The sequence below is a fragment of the Dama dama genome, chromosome 12, assembly GCF_033118175.1.
Source record: "Dama dama isolate Ldn47 chromosome 12, ASM3311817v1, whole genome shotgun sequence".
NCBI lineage: Eukaryota > Metazoa > Chordata > Mammalia > Artiodactyla > Cervidae > Dama > Dama dama.
Window position 1 is genome coordinate 99,497,583 of NC_083692.1, and position 17,770 is coordinate 99,515,352.

The 17,770-nt window shown below is 37.7% G+C and overlaps 1 protein-coding gene across 14 annotated transcripts in view; it reads left to right on the plus strand.

The window, feature by feature from the left end:
• The window catches only part of APC (APC regulator of WNT signaling pathway), a 123,253-nt gene that overhangs the window by 71,065 nt on the left and 34,418 nt on the right, over positions 1 to 17,770 (plus strand). For all 14 annotated transcript variants that reach the window (XM_061158198.1, XM_061158204.1, XM_061158208.1 and 11 more), the window contains 2 exons: positions 10,911 to 10,994; positions 16,966 to 17,070. In XM_061158198.1, coding sequence (XP_061014181.1) covers positions 10,911 to 10,994; positions 16,966 to 17,070 — 189 coding nt within the window. The remainder of the gene's footprint in view (positions 1 to 10,910; positions 10,995 to 16,965; positions 17,071 to 17,770) is intronic.

Genomic DNA, 17,770 nt, shown 5'->3' on the forward strand with positions numbered 1-17,770 from the left:
TAGCAAGAAAGCAACCATAGACAACAGTATATGAGCAAATGAGCTGACTGTGTTTCAGTAAAACGTAATTCATAAACAGATGACTGGCAAGCCTTAACTTGCTGACCTCTGCTCTAGTACACATACCTGAAAGCATAATTGCTGGTCCTAAGGTAGGAGTGTTCTGAATAGTGTTTGCCAGATTGCCCTCAAAATGATTTTATCAGTTTACATTCCTGCCAGGAGTATATGAGAATTCTGTTTTCTTTGACCGTTGTTTTCTTTTTTTCCTTCAGAAATTGTGAGTCAAACTTTATAATTAACAATCAATGAGCATATGAAACATTATCTTGTCATTTAGTTTATACTTTCATGAGTACTACTGAAGTTGAATATCTTTTCATATGTGTATTAGACTTTTTAAGATTTTCTTTTTGTTGTTTTTTTCATATTGTTAGATGTCTTATTCATTTATATTTGAGAGATATTTTAATATACTCTTAATACCCATCTGTTATACATGATGTATTTCATAACTGTTCCCTGCCAAATCTCTTACCTACTTTAGCTTAATGATAAAAAAAATCAGTTTTTATTGTAATGCTAAGTTAGTTATGTTGTGGTATTTGTGCTTTCTTCGACCTATTTTTACATCTTTTCCTATCTTTAAATATAACCTCATATTTTTTTCTAGTAAGTCTAATGTTTTACTTTTCAATTAGATCTTTAATTCATCTCAAATTTACTATTATATATGTTTTAGAGGTCAGTAAGTCAGTTCAGTTGCTTAGTGATGTCCAATTCTTTGCGACCCCATGAACCGTAGCATGCCAGGCCTCTCTGTCCATCACCAACTCCCGGAGTCCACCCAAACCCATGTCCGTTGAGTCGGTGATGCCATCCAGCCATCTCATCCTCTGTCATCCCCTTCTCCTCCCACCCTCAATCTTTCCCAGCATCAGGGTCTTTTCACATGACTTGTTTCTTCACATCAGGTGGCCAAAGTATTGGAGTTTCAGCTTCAACATCAGTCCTTCCAATGAACACCCAGGACTGATCTCCTTTAAAATGGACTGGTTGGATCTCCTTGCAGTCCAAGGGACTCTCAAGAGTCTTCTCCAACACCAAAGTTCAAAAGCATCAATTCTTCGGCACTCAACTTTCTTTATAATCCAACAATCCATACATGACCATTGGAAAAACCATAGCCTTGACTAGACGGATGTTTGTTGGCAAAGTAATGTCTCTGCTTTTTAATATGCTGTCTAGGTTGGTCATAACTTTCCTTCCAAGGAGTAAGTGTCTTTTAATTTCATGGCTGCAATCACCATCTGCAGTGATTTTGGAGCCCCCAAAAATAAACTCAGCCACTGTTTCCCCAACTATTTTCCATGAAGTGATGGGACGAGATGCCATGATCTTAGTTTTCTGAATGTTGAGCTTTAAGCCAACTTTTTCACTCCCGTCTTTCACTTTCATCAAGAGGCTCTTTAGTTATTCACTTTCTGCCATAAGGGTGGTGTCATCTGCATATCTGAGGTTATTGATATTTCTCCCGGCAATCTTGATTCCAGCTTGTGCTTCCTCCAGCCCAGCGTTTCTCATGATGTACTCTGCACATTAGTTAAATAAGCAGGGTGACAATATACAGTCTTGACGTACTCCTTTTCCTATTTGGAACCAGTCTGTTGTTCCATGTTCAGTTCTAACTGTTGCTTCCTGACCTGCATATAGGTTTCTCAAGAGGTAGGTCTGGTGGTCTGGTATTCCCATCTCTTTCAGAATTTTCCACAGTTTGTGGTGATCTACACAGTCAGAGGCTTTGGCATAGTCAATAAAGCAAAAATAGATGTTTTTCTGGAACTCTCTTGCTTTTTCGATGATCCAGCGGATGTTGGCAATTTGATCTCTGGTTCCTCTGCCTTTTCTAAAACCAGCTTGAACATCTGGAAGTTCACAGTTTATGTATTGTTGAAGCCTGGCTTGGAGAATTTTGAGCATTACTTTACCAGCGTGTGAGATGAGTGCAACTCTGCGGTAGTTTGAGCATTCTTTGGCGCGTTGCCTTTCTTTGGGATTGGAATGAAAACTGACCTTTTCCAGTCCGGTGGCCACTGCTGAGTTTTCCAGATTTGCTGACATATTGAGTGCAGCACTTTCATAGCATCATCTTTTAGTTTTAGAGGTAGGAATCTAATTTTATATATATATACATATATATAAACACTCATGCATATGATTTTTAAATGTGTGTATATATTTAGTATATGTTATATGCAGTACAATTTCTACTCAATAATTATATAATCAGTGACATACACACACATACAGACACACACAGATAGACATATATTTATGTTGTTAGCTGAATTTCCCACTAACATTTATTGGATGCATCTCTGTTTCCCCATGGAATAGTAATGCTGTTTGTGGCACATGAGAAGTTGTATTTGCTGAATATTTGTGAACTCTGTTCCATTAGTCTGTTTCAGCTTCTCTGGATACCACACTTGTTTTATTTGCTATAATTTTATTAATCTTAACTCTTGTAGTATGAGTCCTACTTATTTACGTTTGTAAAAATGTGTTTATATTCTGTTTCATTACTCTTTTATTTGAAATTTAGTATCAGCTTATTTTATTCAAGGAAAAACCTTATTGACTTTTGATTAGATATACATTTAATTTATGAATTAATTTCAGGAGAATTTATATCTTTACAGTATGAAGATTGGATCTTGGTCGAAAGGTTGGTCTCTGGATTCTAATTCCCTGGCACTTATCAGCACAGTGATCTTGTTTAAACTCTGCCTCAGTTTTCTCATTGGTAAAATGTAGAAAATGATTCCCTGTAAAAAATGTAAGGATTAAATGAGTTAATATGCATAAAACCCTTGGAGTTTAGCAAATTCCAAGTAAATATTAGGTATTGTTACTCGTTTTGTATCTCTCCATTCATTTTGGTCTTATTTTATGCCCTTCAGAAAAGTTTTACAACATTCTTCATAAAACTCTTGTTGTTCAATTGTTAAGTCATGTCCAACTCTTTGCAACCTCACGGTCTACAGCATAGCAGGCTTCCCTGTCCTTCACTTTCTCCCACAGTTTGCTCAAATTCATGTCCAGTGAGTCTGTGATGCTATCCAAAGGTCTCATCCTCTGTTGCCCATATTCTTCATGAAACTCTTTTTTTTTTTTTTTCATATTCTTCATGATACTCTTATGCATCTTTTTTTTTTTTATTTATTCCTAAATATCTTAGTTTTTGTTGCTACTGTGAATGGAATTTTCTCTAGTTACATTACTAAATTTAATGTGTCCAGGAGTCTTCCTGAACTCTTTTGTTAGATTGTCTCAGTAGTTTAAGATTTTCTTGGATTTTCCATTTAGATGTTAAATTGTCTCCAAGTAATGACAGTTTTGTCTTTTCCAGTCCTTTTTTCCCTCTTTGTATTATATAAGAAATGTAATACATCTTTGAATAATTGGTCTTCTTCATCTTGCCTTGGCTTTAAAGAGAATTCTGAAATTTCACGATTAAGTATATTATTTACTTAAGGTTTTTGATACCATTTATCACGTTAAGGAATTTACCTTCTATTCCTAATTTCTTTAGAGCTGTCCTGAATTCATACTGAACTATGCAGTTCACTTCTGTTTAGTCGCTCAGTTATGTCGAACTCTGCAACCCCATGGACTGCAGCACACCAGGCCTCCCTGTCCATCACCAGCTCCCGGAGTTTACTCAAGCTCATGTCCATTAAGTCAGTGTTGCCATCCAACCATCTCATCCTCTGTTGTCCCCTTCTCTTCCCGCCTTCAGTCTTTCCAGCATCAGGGTCTTTAAATGAGTCAGTTCTTCGCATCAGGTGGCCAAAGTATTGGAGTTGAATCTTCAACATCAGTCCTTCCAATGAACACCCAGGACTGATCTTCGTTAGGATGGACTGGTTGGATCTCCTTGCAGTCCAAGGGACTCTCAAGAGTCTTCTCCAACAGCACAGTTCAAAAGCATCTATGCTTCGGCACTCAGCTTTCTTTAAGTCCTACTCTCATATCCATGCATGACTACTGGAAAAGCCATAGCTTTGACTAGACAGGCCTTTGTTGGAAAAGTGATGTTTCTGCTTTTTAATGTGCTGTCTAGGTGGGTCATAAATTTTCTTCCAAGGAGCAAGTGTCTTTCCTTTCACGGCTGCAGTCACCATCTGCAGTGATTTTGGAGCCCAAAAAAATAAAGTCTGTCACTGTTTCCATTGTTTCCCCCATCTATTTGCCATGAAGTGATGGGACCAGATGCCATGATCTTAATTTTGATGTTGAGTTTAAAGCCAACTTTCTCACTCTCCTCTTTCACTTTTATTAACAGGCTCTTTAGTTCTTTTTCACTTTGTGCCATAAGGGTGGTGTCATCTGCATATCTGAGGTTATTGATATTTCTCCCAGCAATCTTGATTCCAGCTTGTGCTTCATCCAGCCCAGCGTTTCTCATGATGTACTCTGCACACAAGTTAAATAAGCAGGGTGACAATATACAGCCTTGATGTACTCATTTTCTTATTTGGAACCAGTCTGTTGTTCTATGTACAGTTTTAACTGTTGCCTCCTGACCTGTATACAGATTTCTCCAGAGGCAGGTCAGGTGGTCTGGTATTCCCATATCTTTCAGAATTTTCCACAGTTTGTTGTGATCCACACAGTCAAAGGCTTTGGCATAGTCAATAAAGCAGAAATAAATGTTTTTTCTGGAACTCTCTTGCTTTCTCGATGAGTCAGCAGGTGTTGGCAATTTGATCTCTGGTTCCTCTGCCTTTTCTAAATCCAGTTTGAACATCTGGAAGTTCATGGTTCACATACTGTTGAAGTCTGGTTTGGAGAATTTTGAGCATTACCTTGCTAGCATGTGAGATGAGTGCAATTGTGTGGTAGTTTGAGCATTCTTCAGCATTGCCTTTCTTTGGGATTGGAATGAAAACTGACCTTTTCCAGTCCTGCAGCCACTGCTGAGTTTTCCAAATTTGCTATCATATTGAGTGCAACACTTGCATAGCATCGTCTTTGACGATTTGAAATAGCTTAACTGGAATTCCATCACCTCCACTAGCTTTGTTCATAATGATGCTTCCTAGGGCCCACCTGACTTCGCATTCCAGGATGTCTGCTCTAGGTGAGTGATCATATCATTTTGATCATCTGGGTTGTGAAGATCTTTTTGTACAGTTCTTCTGTGTATTCTTGCCACCTCTTCTTAATATCTTCTGCTTCTGTTAGGTCCATACCATTTCTGTCCTTTATTGTGCCCATCTTTGCATGAAATATTCCCTTGGTATCTCTAATTTTCTTGACGAAATCTCAAGTCTTTCCCTTTCTGTTGTTTTCCTCTATTTCTTTGCATTGATCACTGAGGAAGGCTTTCTTGTCTGTCCTTGCTATTCATTGGAACTCTGCATTCAAATGAGTGTATCTTTCCTTTTCTCCTTTGCCTTTCACTTCTCTTCACAGCTATTTGTAAGGCCTCCTCAGACAACCATTTTGCCTTTTTGCATTTCTTTTTCTTGGGGATGGTCTTGATCCCTGTCTTCTGTACAATGTCACAAACCTCCGTTCATAGTTCCTCAGGCAGTCTTGTCTCTCAGATCTAATCTCTTGAATCTGTTTCTCACTTCCACTGCATAGTCGTAAGGGATTTGATTTAGGTCATATCTGATTGGTCTGGTAGTTTTTCCCTACTTTCTTCAGTTTAAGTCTGAATTTGGCAATAAGGAGTTCATGATCTAAGCCACAGTCAGTTTCTGGTCTTGTTTTTGCTGACTCTGTAGAGCTTCTCCATCTTTGGATGCGAAGAATATAATCAGTCTGATTTCAGTGTGGACCATCTGGTGAAAACCATGTGTAGAGTCTTCTCTTATGTTACTGGAAGAGGGTTTTGCTATGACCAGTGTGTTCTCTTGGCAAAACTCTATTAGCCTTTGTCCTGCTTCATTCTGTACTCCAAGGCCAAGTTTGCCTGTTACTCCAGGTGTTTCTTGACTTCCTACTTTGCATTCCAGTCCCATGTAATGAAAAGAACATCTTTTTTTGGGTGATAGTTCTAGAAGGTCTTGTAGGTCTTCGTAGAACTGTTCAACTTCAGCTTCTTCAGCATTACTGGTCGGGGCATAGACTTGGATTACCATGACACTGAATGGTTTGCCTTGGAAATGAACAGAGATCATTCTCTCGTTTTTGAGACTGCACCCAAGCATTTCAGGTGCTTTTGTTGACTATGACATTTCTTCTAAGGGATTCTTTCCCACTGTAGTAGATATAATGGTCATCTGAATTAAATTCACCCATTCCAATCCATTTTAGTTCGCTGATTCCTGAAATGTTGACGTTCACTCTTGCCATCTCCTGTTTGACCACTTCCAGTTTGACTTGATTCATGGACCTAGCATTCCTATGCAGTATTGCTCTATCAGCATTGGACTTTGCTTCCATCATCATCACATCCACAACTGAATGTTGTTTTTGCTTGGCTCCATCTTGTCAGTCTTTGTGGAGTTATTTCCAGGAGCATAGTGGGCACCTACCAACCCAGGGAGTGCATCTTTCAGTGTCTTGTCTTTTTGCGTTTTCATGTTGTTATTGGGATTCTCAAGGCAAGGATAGTGAAGTGGTTTGCCATTCCCTTCTCCAGTGGGCCATGTTTTGTCAGAACTCTCCACCATGACCCATCCGTCTTGGTTGGCCCTACAAGGCATGCTCATAGTTACATTGAGTTAGACAAGGCTGTGGTCCTGTGATCAGTTTGGTTAGTTTTCTGTGATTGTGGTTTTGAGTCTGTTTGCCCTCTGATGGATCAGGATAAGAGGCTTATGAAGCTTCCTGATGGGAGAGACTGACTGAGGGGGAAACTGGGTCTTGTTCTTTTTGGCGGGGGCCATGCTCTGTGAATCTTTAATCCAATCCTCTGTTGAAGGGCAGGGCGATGTTCCCTCCCTGTTATTTATCTGAGGCCAAACTGTGGTGGAGGAAGTGAAGATAATGGCGACCTGTCGCATGCATGCACTGCTACACCCAGTGCCCCTGACCCTGCAGCAGGCCACCGCCGACCCCTGCCTCTGCCAGAGACTCCTGGACACTCCCGGGCAAGTCTGGGTCAGTCTCTAGTGGGGTCACTGCTCCTTTCTCCTGGGTCCCAGTGCACACAAGGTTCTGTTTGTGCCCTCCCAGAGTCTGTTTCCCCGGGTCCTGTGTGAGTTCTGGCAGCTCTATGTTGGGTTAATGGCGACCTCCTCCAAGACGGCTTATGCCATGCTCAGGTCTGCTGCCCTCAGAGCCCCTGCCTCTGCAGCAGCCCACTGCTGACCCGTAGTTGACAGGAGACACCCAGACACAGTTCTGTCTCCGTCTCTGTGGGGTCTCTGGGTCCTGGTGCACATAAAGTTTGTTTGAGCCCCCTGAGAGTCTCTGTTGGGTATGGGGTTTGATTCTCCATGGTATTTCAATATATATGTCAAACTATATTACTAAATAATTTTTATATCAATTTTTCAAAAGTCATACCATGTCTATTTGCCTGAACAATTAAGCATGTTGCATTTTATTTAATTTCGTAAATATTCAAGATTGTCATACAGAGAATGGAAAGAAATGCTACTGGCTTCTTCCATTTTATGTTGAGTAACGAAAGCACAAAGGTTATTGTGGAAGCAATCATCAACGTGTAGACTTGATTACAGGGTCTACTGACCTAATAGCAATACAGAAATATAGTTCTGTGAAGAGGAATGTTAGATATATTTTCCTGTTTTCATCGTCTTAAATATTAAAGTTTTTGACTTGGGACTTTATTGGTGAGGGGGAGCTGGTTATATATAGAGAGGAAACAATGAAATATTATGAAACTAATAAGTGTAGATAGTTTTGTTGTTTCTGTAATGCCAGGATGTATTTAGTGTCTGATGTAGAAGTAATCACTCATCTCTGCAAAATCTTTAGAGAGCTACTAAAAGTATTTCTTCTTCAGCATGTTTTCATGGTGAAAACTGGACATGGTAAAATGTCTTAATTAGAGAATATTATTTACCTTCAGTTCAGTTCAGTCGCTCAGTCGTGTCAGACTCTTTGTGACCCCATGAAATGCAGCACACCAGGCCTTCCTGTCCATCACCAACTCCCGGAGTTCACCCGCATTCATGTCCATTGAGTCGGTGATGCCATCCAGCCATCTCATCCTCTGTCGTCCCCTTCTCCTCCTGCCCCCAATTCCTCCCAGCATCAGGGTCTTTTCCAATGAATCAACTCTTCGCATGAGGCGGCCAAAATATTGGAGTTTCAGCTTCAGCATCAGTCCTTCAATAAATATTCAGGACTGATCTCCTTTAGGATAGACTGGTTGGATCTCCTTGCAGTCCAGGGGACTCTCAAGAGTCTTCTCCAACACCACAGTTCAAAAGCATCAATTCTTCAGTGCTCAGCTTTCTTCACAGTCCAACTCTCACATCCATACACGACCACTGGAAAAACCATAACCTTGACTAGATGGACCTTTGTTGACAAAGTAATGTCTCTGCTTTTTAATATGCTATCTAGGTTGGTCATAACTTTCCTTCCAAGGAGTGAGCATCTTTTAATTTCATGGCTGCAATCACCAACTGCAGTGATTTTGGAGCCCAGAAAAATAAAGTCTGACACTGTTTTCACTGTTTCCCCATCTATTTGCCATGAAGTGATGGGACCAGATGGCATGATCTTAGTTTTCTGAATGTTGAGCTTTAAGCCAACTTTTTCACTCCCGTCTTTCACTTTCATCAAGAGGCTCTTTAGTTATTCACTTTCTGCCATAAGGGTGGTGTCATCTGCATATCTGAGGTTATTGATATTTCTCCCAGCAATCTTGATTCCAGCTTGTGCTTCATCCAGCCCAGCGTTTCTCATGATGTACTCTGCATACAAGTTAAATAAGCAGGGTGACAATATACAGCCTTGATGTACTCCTTTTCCTATTTGGAACCAGTCTGTTGTTCCATGTCCAGTTCTAACTGTTGCTTCCTGACCTGCATATAGGTTTCTCAAGAGGTGGATCAGGTGGTCTGGTATTCCCATCTCTTTCAGAATTTTCCACAGTTTGTGGTGATCCACACAAAGGCTTTGGCATAGTCAATAAAGCAGAAATAGATGTTTTCCTGGAACTTTCTTACTTTTTCAATGTTCCAGCGGATGTTGGCAATTTGATCTCTTCTTCTGCCTTTTCTAAAACCAGCTTGAACATCTGGAAGTTCACAGTTTACGTATTGCTGAAGCCTGGCTTGGAGAATTTTGAGCATTACTTTACTAGCATGTGAGATGAGTGCGATTATTTACCTTAAGTTCACTATTTTTAGAATCGTGATAGAGAATTAGCATAGTTGTAGTGTTACAACGGAGGGACTGAGGGAGGATGTTTTCTTTTTTGGTTAGCACAACTGTTTTGAGCTTTTCCAAAAAACAGTAACAATAATGATTCCTACTATGGCAATAAAATCATAAAGACATTGTATTTAAACAAAACTATGTATGATCGAAGGGTAAGTTTTGTATGTAAGTTTTTTAGCTGTATATACTTAAAGCTATTTGTTATAATACTTTAATTATCTATTGAAGTATACATGCTCAAAAATCTTTCATTGATGGGTACATAATCATAAAAAGTTTGCAAATCACTCCATCTATTTTCTGACACTTTTTCCTCATTGAAACAATTACTCTTACAATACAGTTTTTTATACCAATGTTATAATGTCAATTATGGAATTCTGGCAGATGGTGATATAATATTGGCAGTACTTCTTTTTAAAACATATATACTTGAAAACATTTCCCACATTTTTCACTTCCACATTGTTTGATCTGTAGTTACTGCTTTGTGTTCACTTGAAGATCTCAGTATGTGGGGGAAGCAATAACTCCTACCATCATTGTGATCTTTAGTGTTGGGAGTAATGTTTAGCTGAAGTATTTGGGAAAGCTAACTCTGAAAGGTACTGCTGACCTGTAATAGGAATAACTTTAGGGAAGATTATTCTTATTGTTTACATACTGGTGCTTCTTAAAAAAAATCAGATGCTCTTTCTCTTTACAGGATGCCATACTTTATATAAACCCATTATACTGTACTGACATCTGAATTAATATAAAAGTTTAAATTCAGATGTAATTTTCTTTTTGAAAGTTTTTGAGAACAGCTTTTATATACCAATTTCACACTGTTACGTATCGTTTGTTGTTCAGTTGCTCAGTCATGTCCAGGTCTTTGCTACTCTGTGAACTGCAGCACGCCAGGCTTTCCTGTCCTTCACTGTCTCCCTGAGCTTGCTCAGACTCATGTCCATTGAAATCCATGATGCCATCTAACCATCTCATCCTCTGTCGTCCCCTTCTCCTTCTGCCGTCAATCTTTCCCAGCATCAGGGTCTTTTCCAGTGAGTTGGCTCTTCGCATCAGGTGGCCAAAGTATTGGAGCTTCAGTTTCAGCATCAGTCCTTCCAGTGAATATCCAGGACTGATCTCCTTCAGGATGGACTGGTTGGATCTCCTTGCAGTCCAAGGGACTCTCAAGAGTCTTCTCCAACACCACAGTTCAGAAGCATCAGTTCTTTGGCTCTCACCTTTCTTTATGGTCCAAGTAGATACATAACTTGCATTTGTACAGTTTTCCTAAATTTATGGATCTGTTTTATAAAGTTAGATATGTTAAAAGGTTGAACTGATGCACTGATGTCCTCAGTATATGAATATGTATATGTATCTAATTCTCACATAAGAATGACTTGGCATAGAAAAAAAGAATGATTTGATATAATCCTACTTTTAAATGGTAACCATAGAATGGTTAATGTTAAATTAATATTAAAAACTAATGTTTTTAAATAAAAATATATCTAATTTGGTTACTTATTTTATTTTAGCGAAGAATAACCAGAATTCAACAAATAGAAAAGGACATACTTCGTATACGACAGCTTTTACAGTCCCAAGCAACAGAAGCAGAGGTTAGTGAATTGTCTCTTTTGTTTGCAGATATAATGATAGATGGTTGTTCTAAGGAAAGAAAATATGTATAATTAGCATGGTGTCATTGAAATAGATGCTCTAGAGAATTGAGACACTTGATAAGCTTTTTCATTAAATTAAGTATAGATTTAAAAAACCTATACTAGTATGATTTCTTCATAACTTTTATGCAATTAAAGCTTATAGAGCCATAAATAGATACCTTACTTCAGTTATCTGTTTACATATAATTTGGCTACTAACAGTTTGTAAATAAGCTATCTCCTTATGTAATCCATAGTAAAAATTGATCATATACATTTATCTATGCTTACTTTACAAACTTCATTAAAATGACAGTAAAAGGGTAAAATGAAAAAGCACAAATACCAGGGAAGGTGACAACTAATAAAATTTGGAGAACTGCAAAGCAGATAAACAAATCATTTTTCTAGATTATGGTAGAGAGCTGACCCCAGAGTGAGCAGTAGGAGGTCACAAAGCAACTCATTTTACACTGTGGAGTCCTGAAAGTTTCCAGAATTGGTTACACTAGGTACTTCTGGATATGAGGATTAAAAAGGGGGTTAAAACCATATTTGTCAGCTCTTCAGCTGAAATTTGGTTTTGAGCACTACACAGAAGGATGGGGTATAAAAACCATCCCTTCAGCTATCCGTTTATAGCCACTGAATTTGGGCACTTGTCACTTTGTTTATGGGTAAATAAAAAGAAAACCTACATGGAACTTAAATGAACTATTGCTGAATAAGGAAAAATAGCATGTGGGAGGCTCAGAGAAAATAAAGTATTTCTTCTTAAGTCAGCTACAGGATGACTTGTCTCTCTGCAATAAGAGCAAAAAGTGTTGAATAAAAGTCCACATTGAACAACAATACAGAATTGTTGCTAGGAAAAATTGGCTCAGTATTTGGGGATACATCAATGCAGTTTCTAATGTGCAGCCAGATTGAGACTCACATTCCAGATCATACAGGAAAAAAGAAGAGAATGCAAAGAATGAAATATCAACCTAGTGCTTTATTCTAACTATAATTACTAAAAACATGATGAAGTGTTTGTTGATATTTTTAAATGTTTATGAGATACAAAATAGTATGTACACTTTGATCCCATTTTTTAATATGCACAAACAAACAGTCTATCAGAAATAATATGAAAAGGCAGGTAACCATTGTTAATACCTCCTTGTTTTTTTAGTTTGGCCAGTTTTGTAATGTTTTAACAGTAACTGTACAGCTTTTACAGTGAGAGAAAACTTTTGTATGGGAAACAAATCTGACGTGTCCTTTCATCACCAGCATGCTTCCCAGGTAGCTTGATGGTAAAGAATCCGCCTGCCAGCCCAGGAGACGCAGGTCCTATCCCTGGGTTGGGAAGATTCCCTGGAGAAGGAAATGGCAACCCACTCCAGTACCCTTCCCTAGGAAATCCAGTAGAAAGAGACACCTGGTGGCCTACCGTCCATGGGGTTGCAAAGAGCCGGACATGACTGGCAGCTAAACCTTAGCAACAGCACTTAGGCCAGCCCTGGGAATCTGACCGGATAATGAACAGTTCTGTTAGGAGGCAGAACTTAGTGCAGGCCCGTTTACACGCAGAGAAGACAGCTAATTCTAATGTCAAAAAGCATAATTTTGAAAACAGTGTCTTTTAAGACTCTGGTCATGCATGCCTTGCTTTTTAAATATCTTAGAAGCTTTGGCTTCAGTACATTTGAATTTGAAACATGTAGAAACATGTACTTGCTAAGTAGTCAAGTTCAGTGTAATAGTCATATTGCTAAAAGTAGTTTAACTTGGATGTTTTAAGTCAGTATGAACCAAATATTTGTAATATACAGACTGTGTTCTTTTTGCAATATTAACTCTTCAGTACTGTTTTTTTCCTTCCAAAATAAAACAAAACTATCTCTTTACTCCTTTTTCAATGTCATTGGCATTGCTGTATGTGGCATTCTGGTTATTATGGCCCCTTTGGGTTTCCAGGGTAGTTTATCTGTGGTGTTTTTTTTTTTTTCCCCTTGATCAAAATTACTGTACTCTATTTTTAAAACTGTTTTTAGAGAGGCAAGTTTTGTTTTTTATTGAGCAGCACTGCATTTATATTTTCTTTTTGTATATATTTTTTCTGCTTTGAGTGTTTGCTGTTGTTTTTCTAGCTTCTTTAGTTATAGTTAGCTTTTATTCACCATCTTTCTTGTATTATGATTTTTACTGTTTGGCTGCATCAACAGGGGTTTTTTTTTTTTTTTTCTAAATCAATATTTACATTTATTTTTTCTACTTGATTGACTCTTTTATGTGTGTTAAATAGCCTTCTTTGCTGTTAGTATTACTGCATGGGGCTTCTTTTGGTCTTCATTTGCCTGGTATAATATACCCACTGTCAGTACATTTCCAAACTGTACCAACATTCTGGCCTCTAGAAATTCCTAAGAAAAATTGTCATTTGTTAATAATAGTTCTCATTGTCAGCACAATTATAAGTTTATTGCAGGTTGGGGGCTTGTTTGTGTTTTTTTATCTGTTCAAGATTTCATTTATATCATTGGATTTGGGACCAACTGTCTACCACCGTAACCTAGTCTGTTCTTGTTTCTTTTTGTTATAAAAATGGCCATATTTTTCATAGCCTTAAGTTGTTAACATTTATTCAGTGAATATAAACTAAAAGAAGGTGTCATGTCTTATTTAAGAAAGAAAGAAAAGTTTTTAATTTTGCTGTTTGCTGTTTCTTTATTACTATCAGAAGGAGAAGCTAGAAAATGGAGAAAACTGGGGATCAGATGCTCATAAGTTAGTTCACATACAGTATTGAGAAGAAAAGATGTCTGCCAAATAATTTCTCCACCATGAAGCATCTTATAACACTATCTTTGCCCTACCTGCAGAATATAACTCAGATGATATAACTATTGCACTTGATTTAAATCTCAGAAGTTCCAAGAAGGGTACATGAGGCAACCAGTCCTACCACTTTCTTTTGTATTCTATAGGTTATTTACTGACAAATGTATACATTTGGGGGGGAGGAGCCCCAAAAGATGGGAGCTATAAGGAAAATTGTGGCATGATTTAATAATCTCTAGAAAATAGCCAATGAGAAATAGTTTTTAAAATCCCAAGCAGAGTACTCTTATAACTCATTAATAAAGAGACAACCCAACTTACAAATGGGCTAAAGATTTGAATACACATTTCACCAGAAAAATACACAGGAATGGCTAATAAGCACATGAAAATAGGCTCAACATCATTGGATGTTAAGGAAGTCAAGTTAAAACCACAATGCTATATCACTATACTCACTAGGATGGCTGTAATCATGAGGAAAACAATAAGCATTGGCAAGGATGTGGATAAATAGAAGCTGTCATATGTTGCTGATGGGAATGTAAAATGGTTCAGCCACTTGGAAAAGTTTGGCAGTTATCTAAAGTATTAAAGGTACAGTTACCATATGACCCAGCAATTCCACTTCTAGCTATCTAAGAGAAATGAGCACATATGTCCACACAGAGAGTTTAATTTGAATATTCATGGAAGTATTATTCACAGTAGCCCAAAAGTAGAAAAATGCAAAAGTGTATCAACTGGTAAATCAATAAATAAAATGTATACTGTTACAATGTAATACTACTCGGCAATTAAAAGGAACAAATTGTTGACACACACTATAATGAGGTGAACCTCAAAAACATTATACTGAGTAAAAGTAGCTAGACATGTAAGTCCGTATATTCCATTTACAATAAACGTACAGAAAAGACAAGTTTACAGGGCAGAGTCATAGTTACTTGGAGCTGTGAGTGGGAATGGGGATTACCTATAAATGAGCATGAAGGATCATTTTAGAATGATGAAAATTGTCTAAAACTGAAATATGGTGATTCTTGGTAAGTTTATTCAAAGCCATTGAGTTGTACACTTAAAGTGGGTGAATTGCTTAAAGGCATTTTAAATCCAACGTACCCAAAGCATAATTAATGATGGTCTCCTCCTAAGTCTTCCTTGTGACCCCCACATCCTCCAAATCCTCATTCTCCTTTAGTATTATCTGTCTCCATGAATGGTAGGTACCACCATTATCCAGCTGTGTGAGCTAAGAAACAGAAGAGTAGTTTGTGACCCCAGATCTCTTCTTCCGCTCACTGTATCCAGTCTGTCGTGCAGTCCTTCAGATTGACCTCTGTCTCCACGGCTTTTATCTGCATCAGTGCTTCCCTGGGTGTAAAGGACTGTCATCTCCCACTTACTTTAATATTTAGTCTGCAAGTTGATCTCTTGTGTTTCCCATCTACTTAGACCATTCAAAATTTGAATTTAAACGATCAGAATACATGCAACTTTTTCCTTTAGAGTATTGGTCATGTGGGGGCATGAGTGCCACCTGAGAATCACACTAAAATTCAACAAAATCATTAAGTTCCTTTTTTTAACCATCTCTCTCTTCTACTCTTCACACTGTAATTCTTTGATATCCTAGAGCAAACCACGTTCCTCCCATCACAGCTCCTTTGCATATGGTCTCTATTTCCCTGAATCTTTGCATGTGGTCTCTGTTTCCTTCATCCTCTGCTGCATCCCGTTTCCTAGAACTCCTGTTTATATTTTAGATCTCAGTCCAAACAGCACTTCCTAAGAGAGCACTTCCCCGGACTCCCACAATGTCTGATGTCCCTCTGTTATGTATCCTTACAGGCACCTCCTGCTCTTTTTTCAGTGCTTGTCCAAGTGTTAACTTTACTGTCGTTTCTTTCATTGTTTGATAGCACCCCTGACTAGACTAAATCTGGAAGAGTGCGTTGAACAATGTCTGGTTTGTCAGTGCTGTGTTCTCCAGCCCTATTGCAAGTAACTGACATAGCACATACTCAATAATTACTTTTATATTGACATCTTCAGTGACGTCAGTGTCAAATCTTTGTAGATTTAGTGCTTGTTGATTCATTTTTTCTCTTCACTGACTTTGTATTCTCTGCTTTAGATGATTTTGTTGAATTTTATGGTGTCACTTTCCCAAGGTACTGTTTTTTCTTGTTTCTGAATTATTGGGACTACCTCTCTTTTGCCTATGTATAACTTACACTTGTTTATTGATGGAAATAGTATATGTAAATTATTAAGTCACATTTTAAATGGTCTAGGAAAGCTTTATGTTTAAATAAATTCCAGTGGAAGCCATTTTGTAACATAGTTTTCCATTATTATGTCACACTTTTTAATGTGTAATTTTTAATTTTGCCTATAATTTTCCTAGAGGAGGCACACTGGTAATTGTTTCTATAAAAGATACTTGATAGATTATTTTCGTTGTTGATTCTGTGGTGATATTTTTCAAAGTGACTGCTTTGTACTAGATATAATCTGTCTTGAAATTACTGCTTTTACTGGATATAATCTTGCCCTTTCGCTTTCCCTAACAGATGGTGGTTACATTAGAAAAGGCTTTGGTTCTATTCATATTAGAATCTAAGAGCTTATCTGTTGGTTTCATATGACTTTTATTAGCAGATGTGTATAAAAATATATGTGTGTATAAATATATTTACATAGAAGGTATTTATAAGCTTAGGTAGTAACTGCTGTATTTGCAGCTCTGTTAAATACCAGAACCATGTGACCTTGCGGAAAAGACAGTTACTTGCTCCAGTTGGGTTGTGTCCCCGATAGTGGTGTGAGCACAGCTGGTGGAGGATGGTGTTTCTGTGGGTCTCAGAAAACCCTTTGTCTTGTGCGGCCCTAGTGCTCGAGGGACGCACTTCACTTTGCTGTGACTGAGACAGGCAGCTGACAGCCTGCTGGAGGCCATGGAGTGCAGCTCCGTGCTTTTGTGAGCCTGTGTCGTTGAGGCCTTCAGAGCTTTAGAGCAAGAAAGAAGGAAAGCTGTGGGCTGAGAGAGCATGCACCGTTTTTGCATGTACTGATGTTAACTCCATATTAACAGAGGTCATCTCAGAGCAAGCATGAAGCTGGCTCACATGAAGCTGAACGGCAGAATGAAGGTCAAGGAGTGGCAGAAATCAACATGGCAACTTCGGGTAGCGGTCAGGTAAATAGATTATTTTATTAATTTTTTCTCTAGTTAACTATTTAAATATTTTAAAAGAAATACTGAGTGAGATGATTCTCACACGACGTATAAATCTTAACTGTTTCCTTAGTCCTAAATGGATATCTCCAAAAGAATTCAGTACTAAAATGCTATGTCATTTTTCTTTATTATATTTAACTATGAAGCTTTCAAATTTCCAAGTATATTTTATAGCTCTACAGTATGTGTCTCTGTTTTAGCCTAAAATGATTAATGTGAGTAGAGTTTCTTTGAAAAATAAATACTAAGCTGCATTTTGGTCATATGTGATTTGACCTAGTTATTACTGCTTGCATTGAATAGATTTGCTCTTTCTCTGTGGCATTCTAAGATATTTTTATGTTTTTTTAAAAAAAATCATAAAGAGTTAGTATTTTCATCTTCAGTTGTATTCCAAGATTATAGAAACCTAGCATTTAAATAAACAATTCTAATGCCCATTAAAATAAAAGTAAATAAATACCCTAGTCATATTTACTATTATCATCTTTAGCAAAATTATGGAAAACAATTTTTTTAAATGTAGAACATTATCTTGTTGTGCTGCCATCAGTTTTCTATTAGAGTTTGATTGGAATGTATCCTAATGAGTATTTTTCTTTGGAGTGTTCTGTATTCTCCACATTTTTTCAAGCAATATTTTATGTTTTAAATGAAT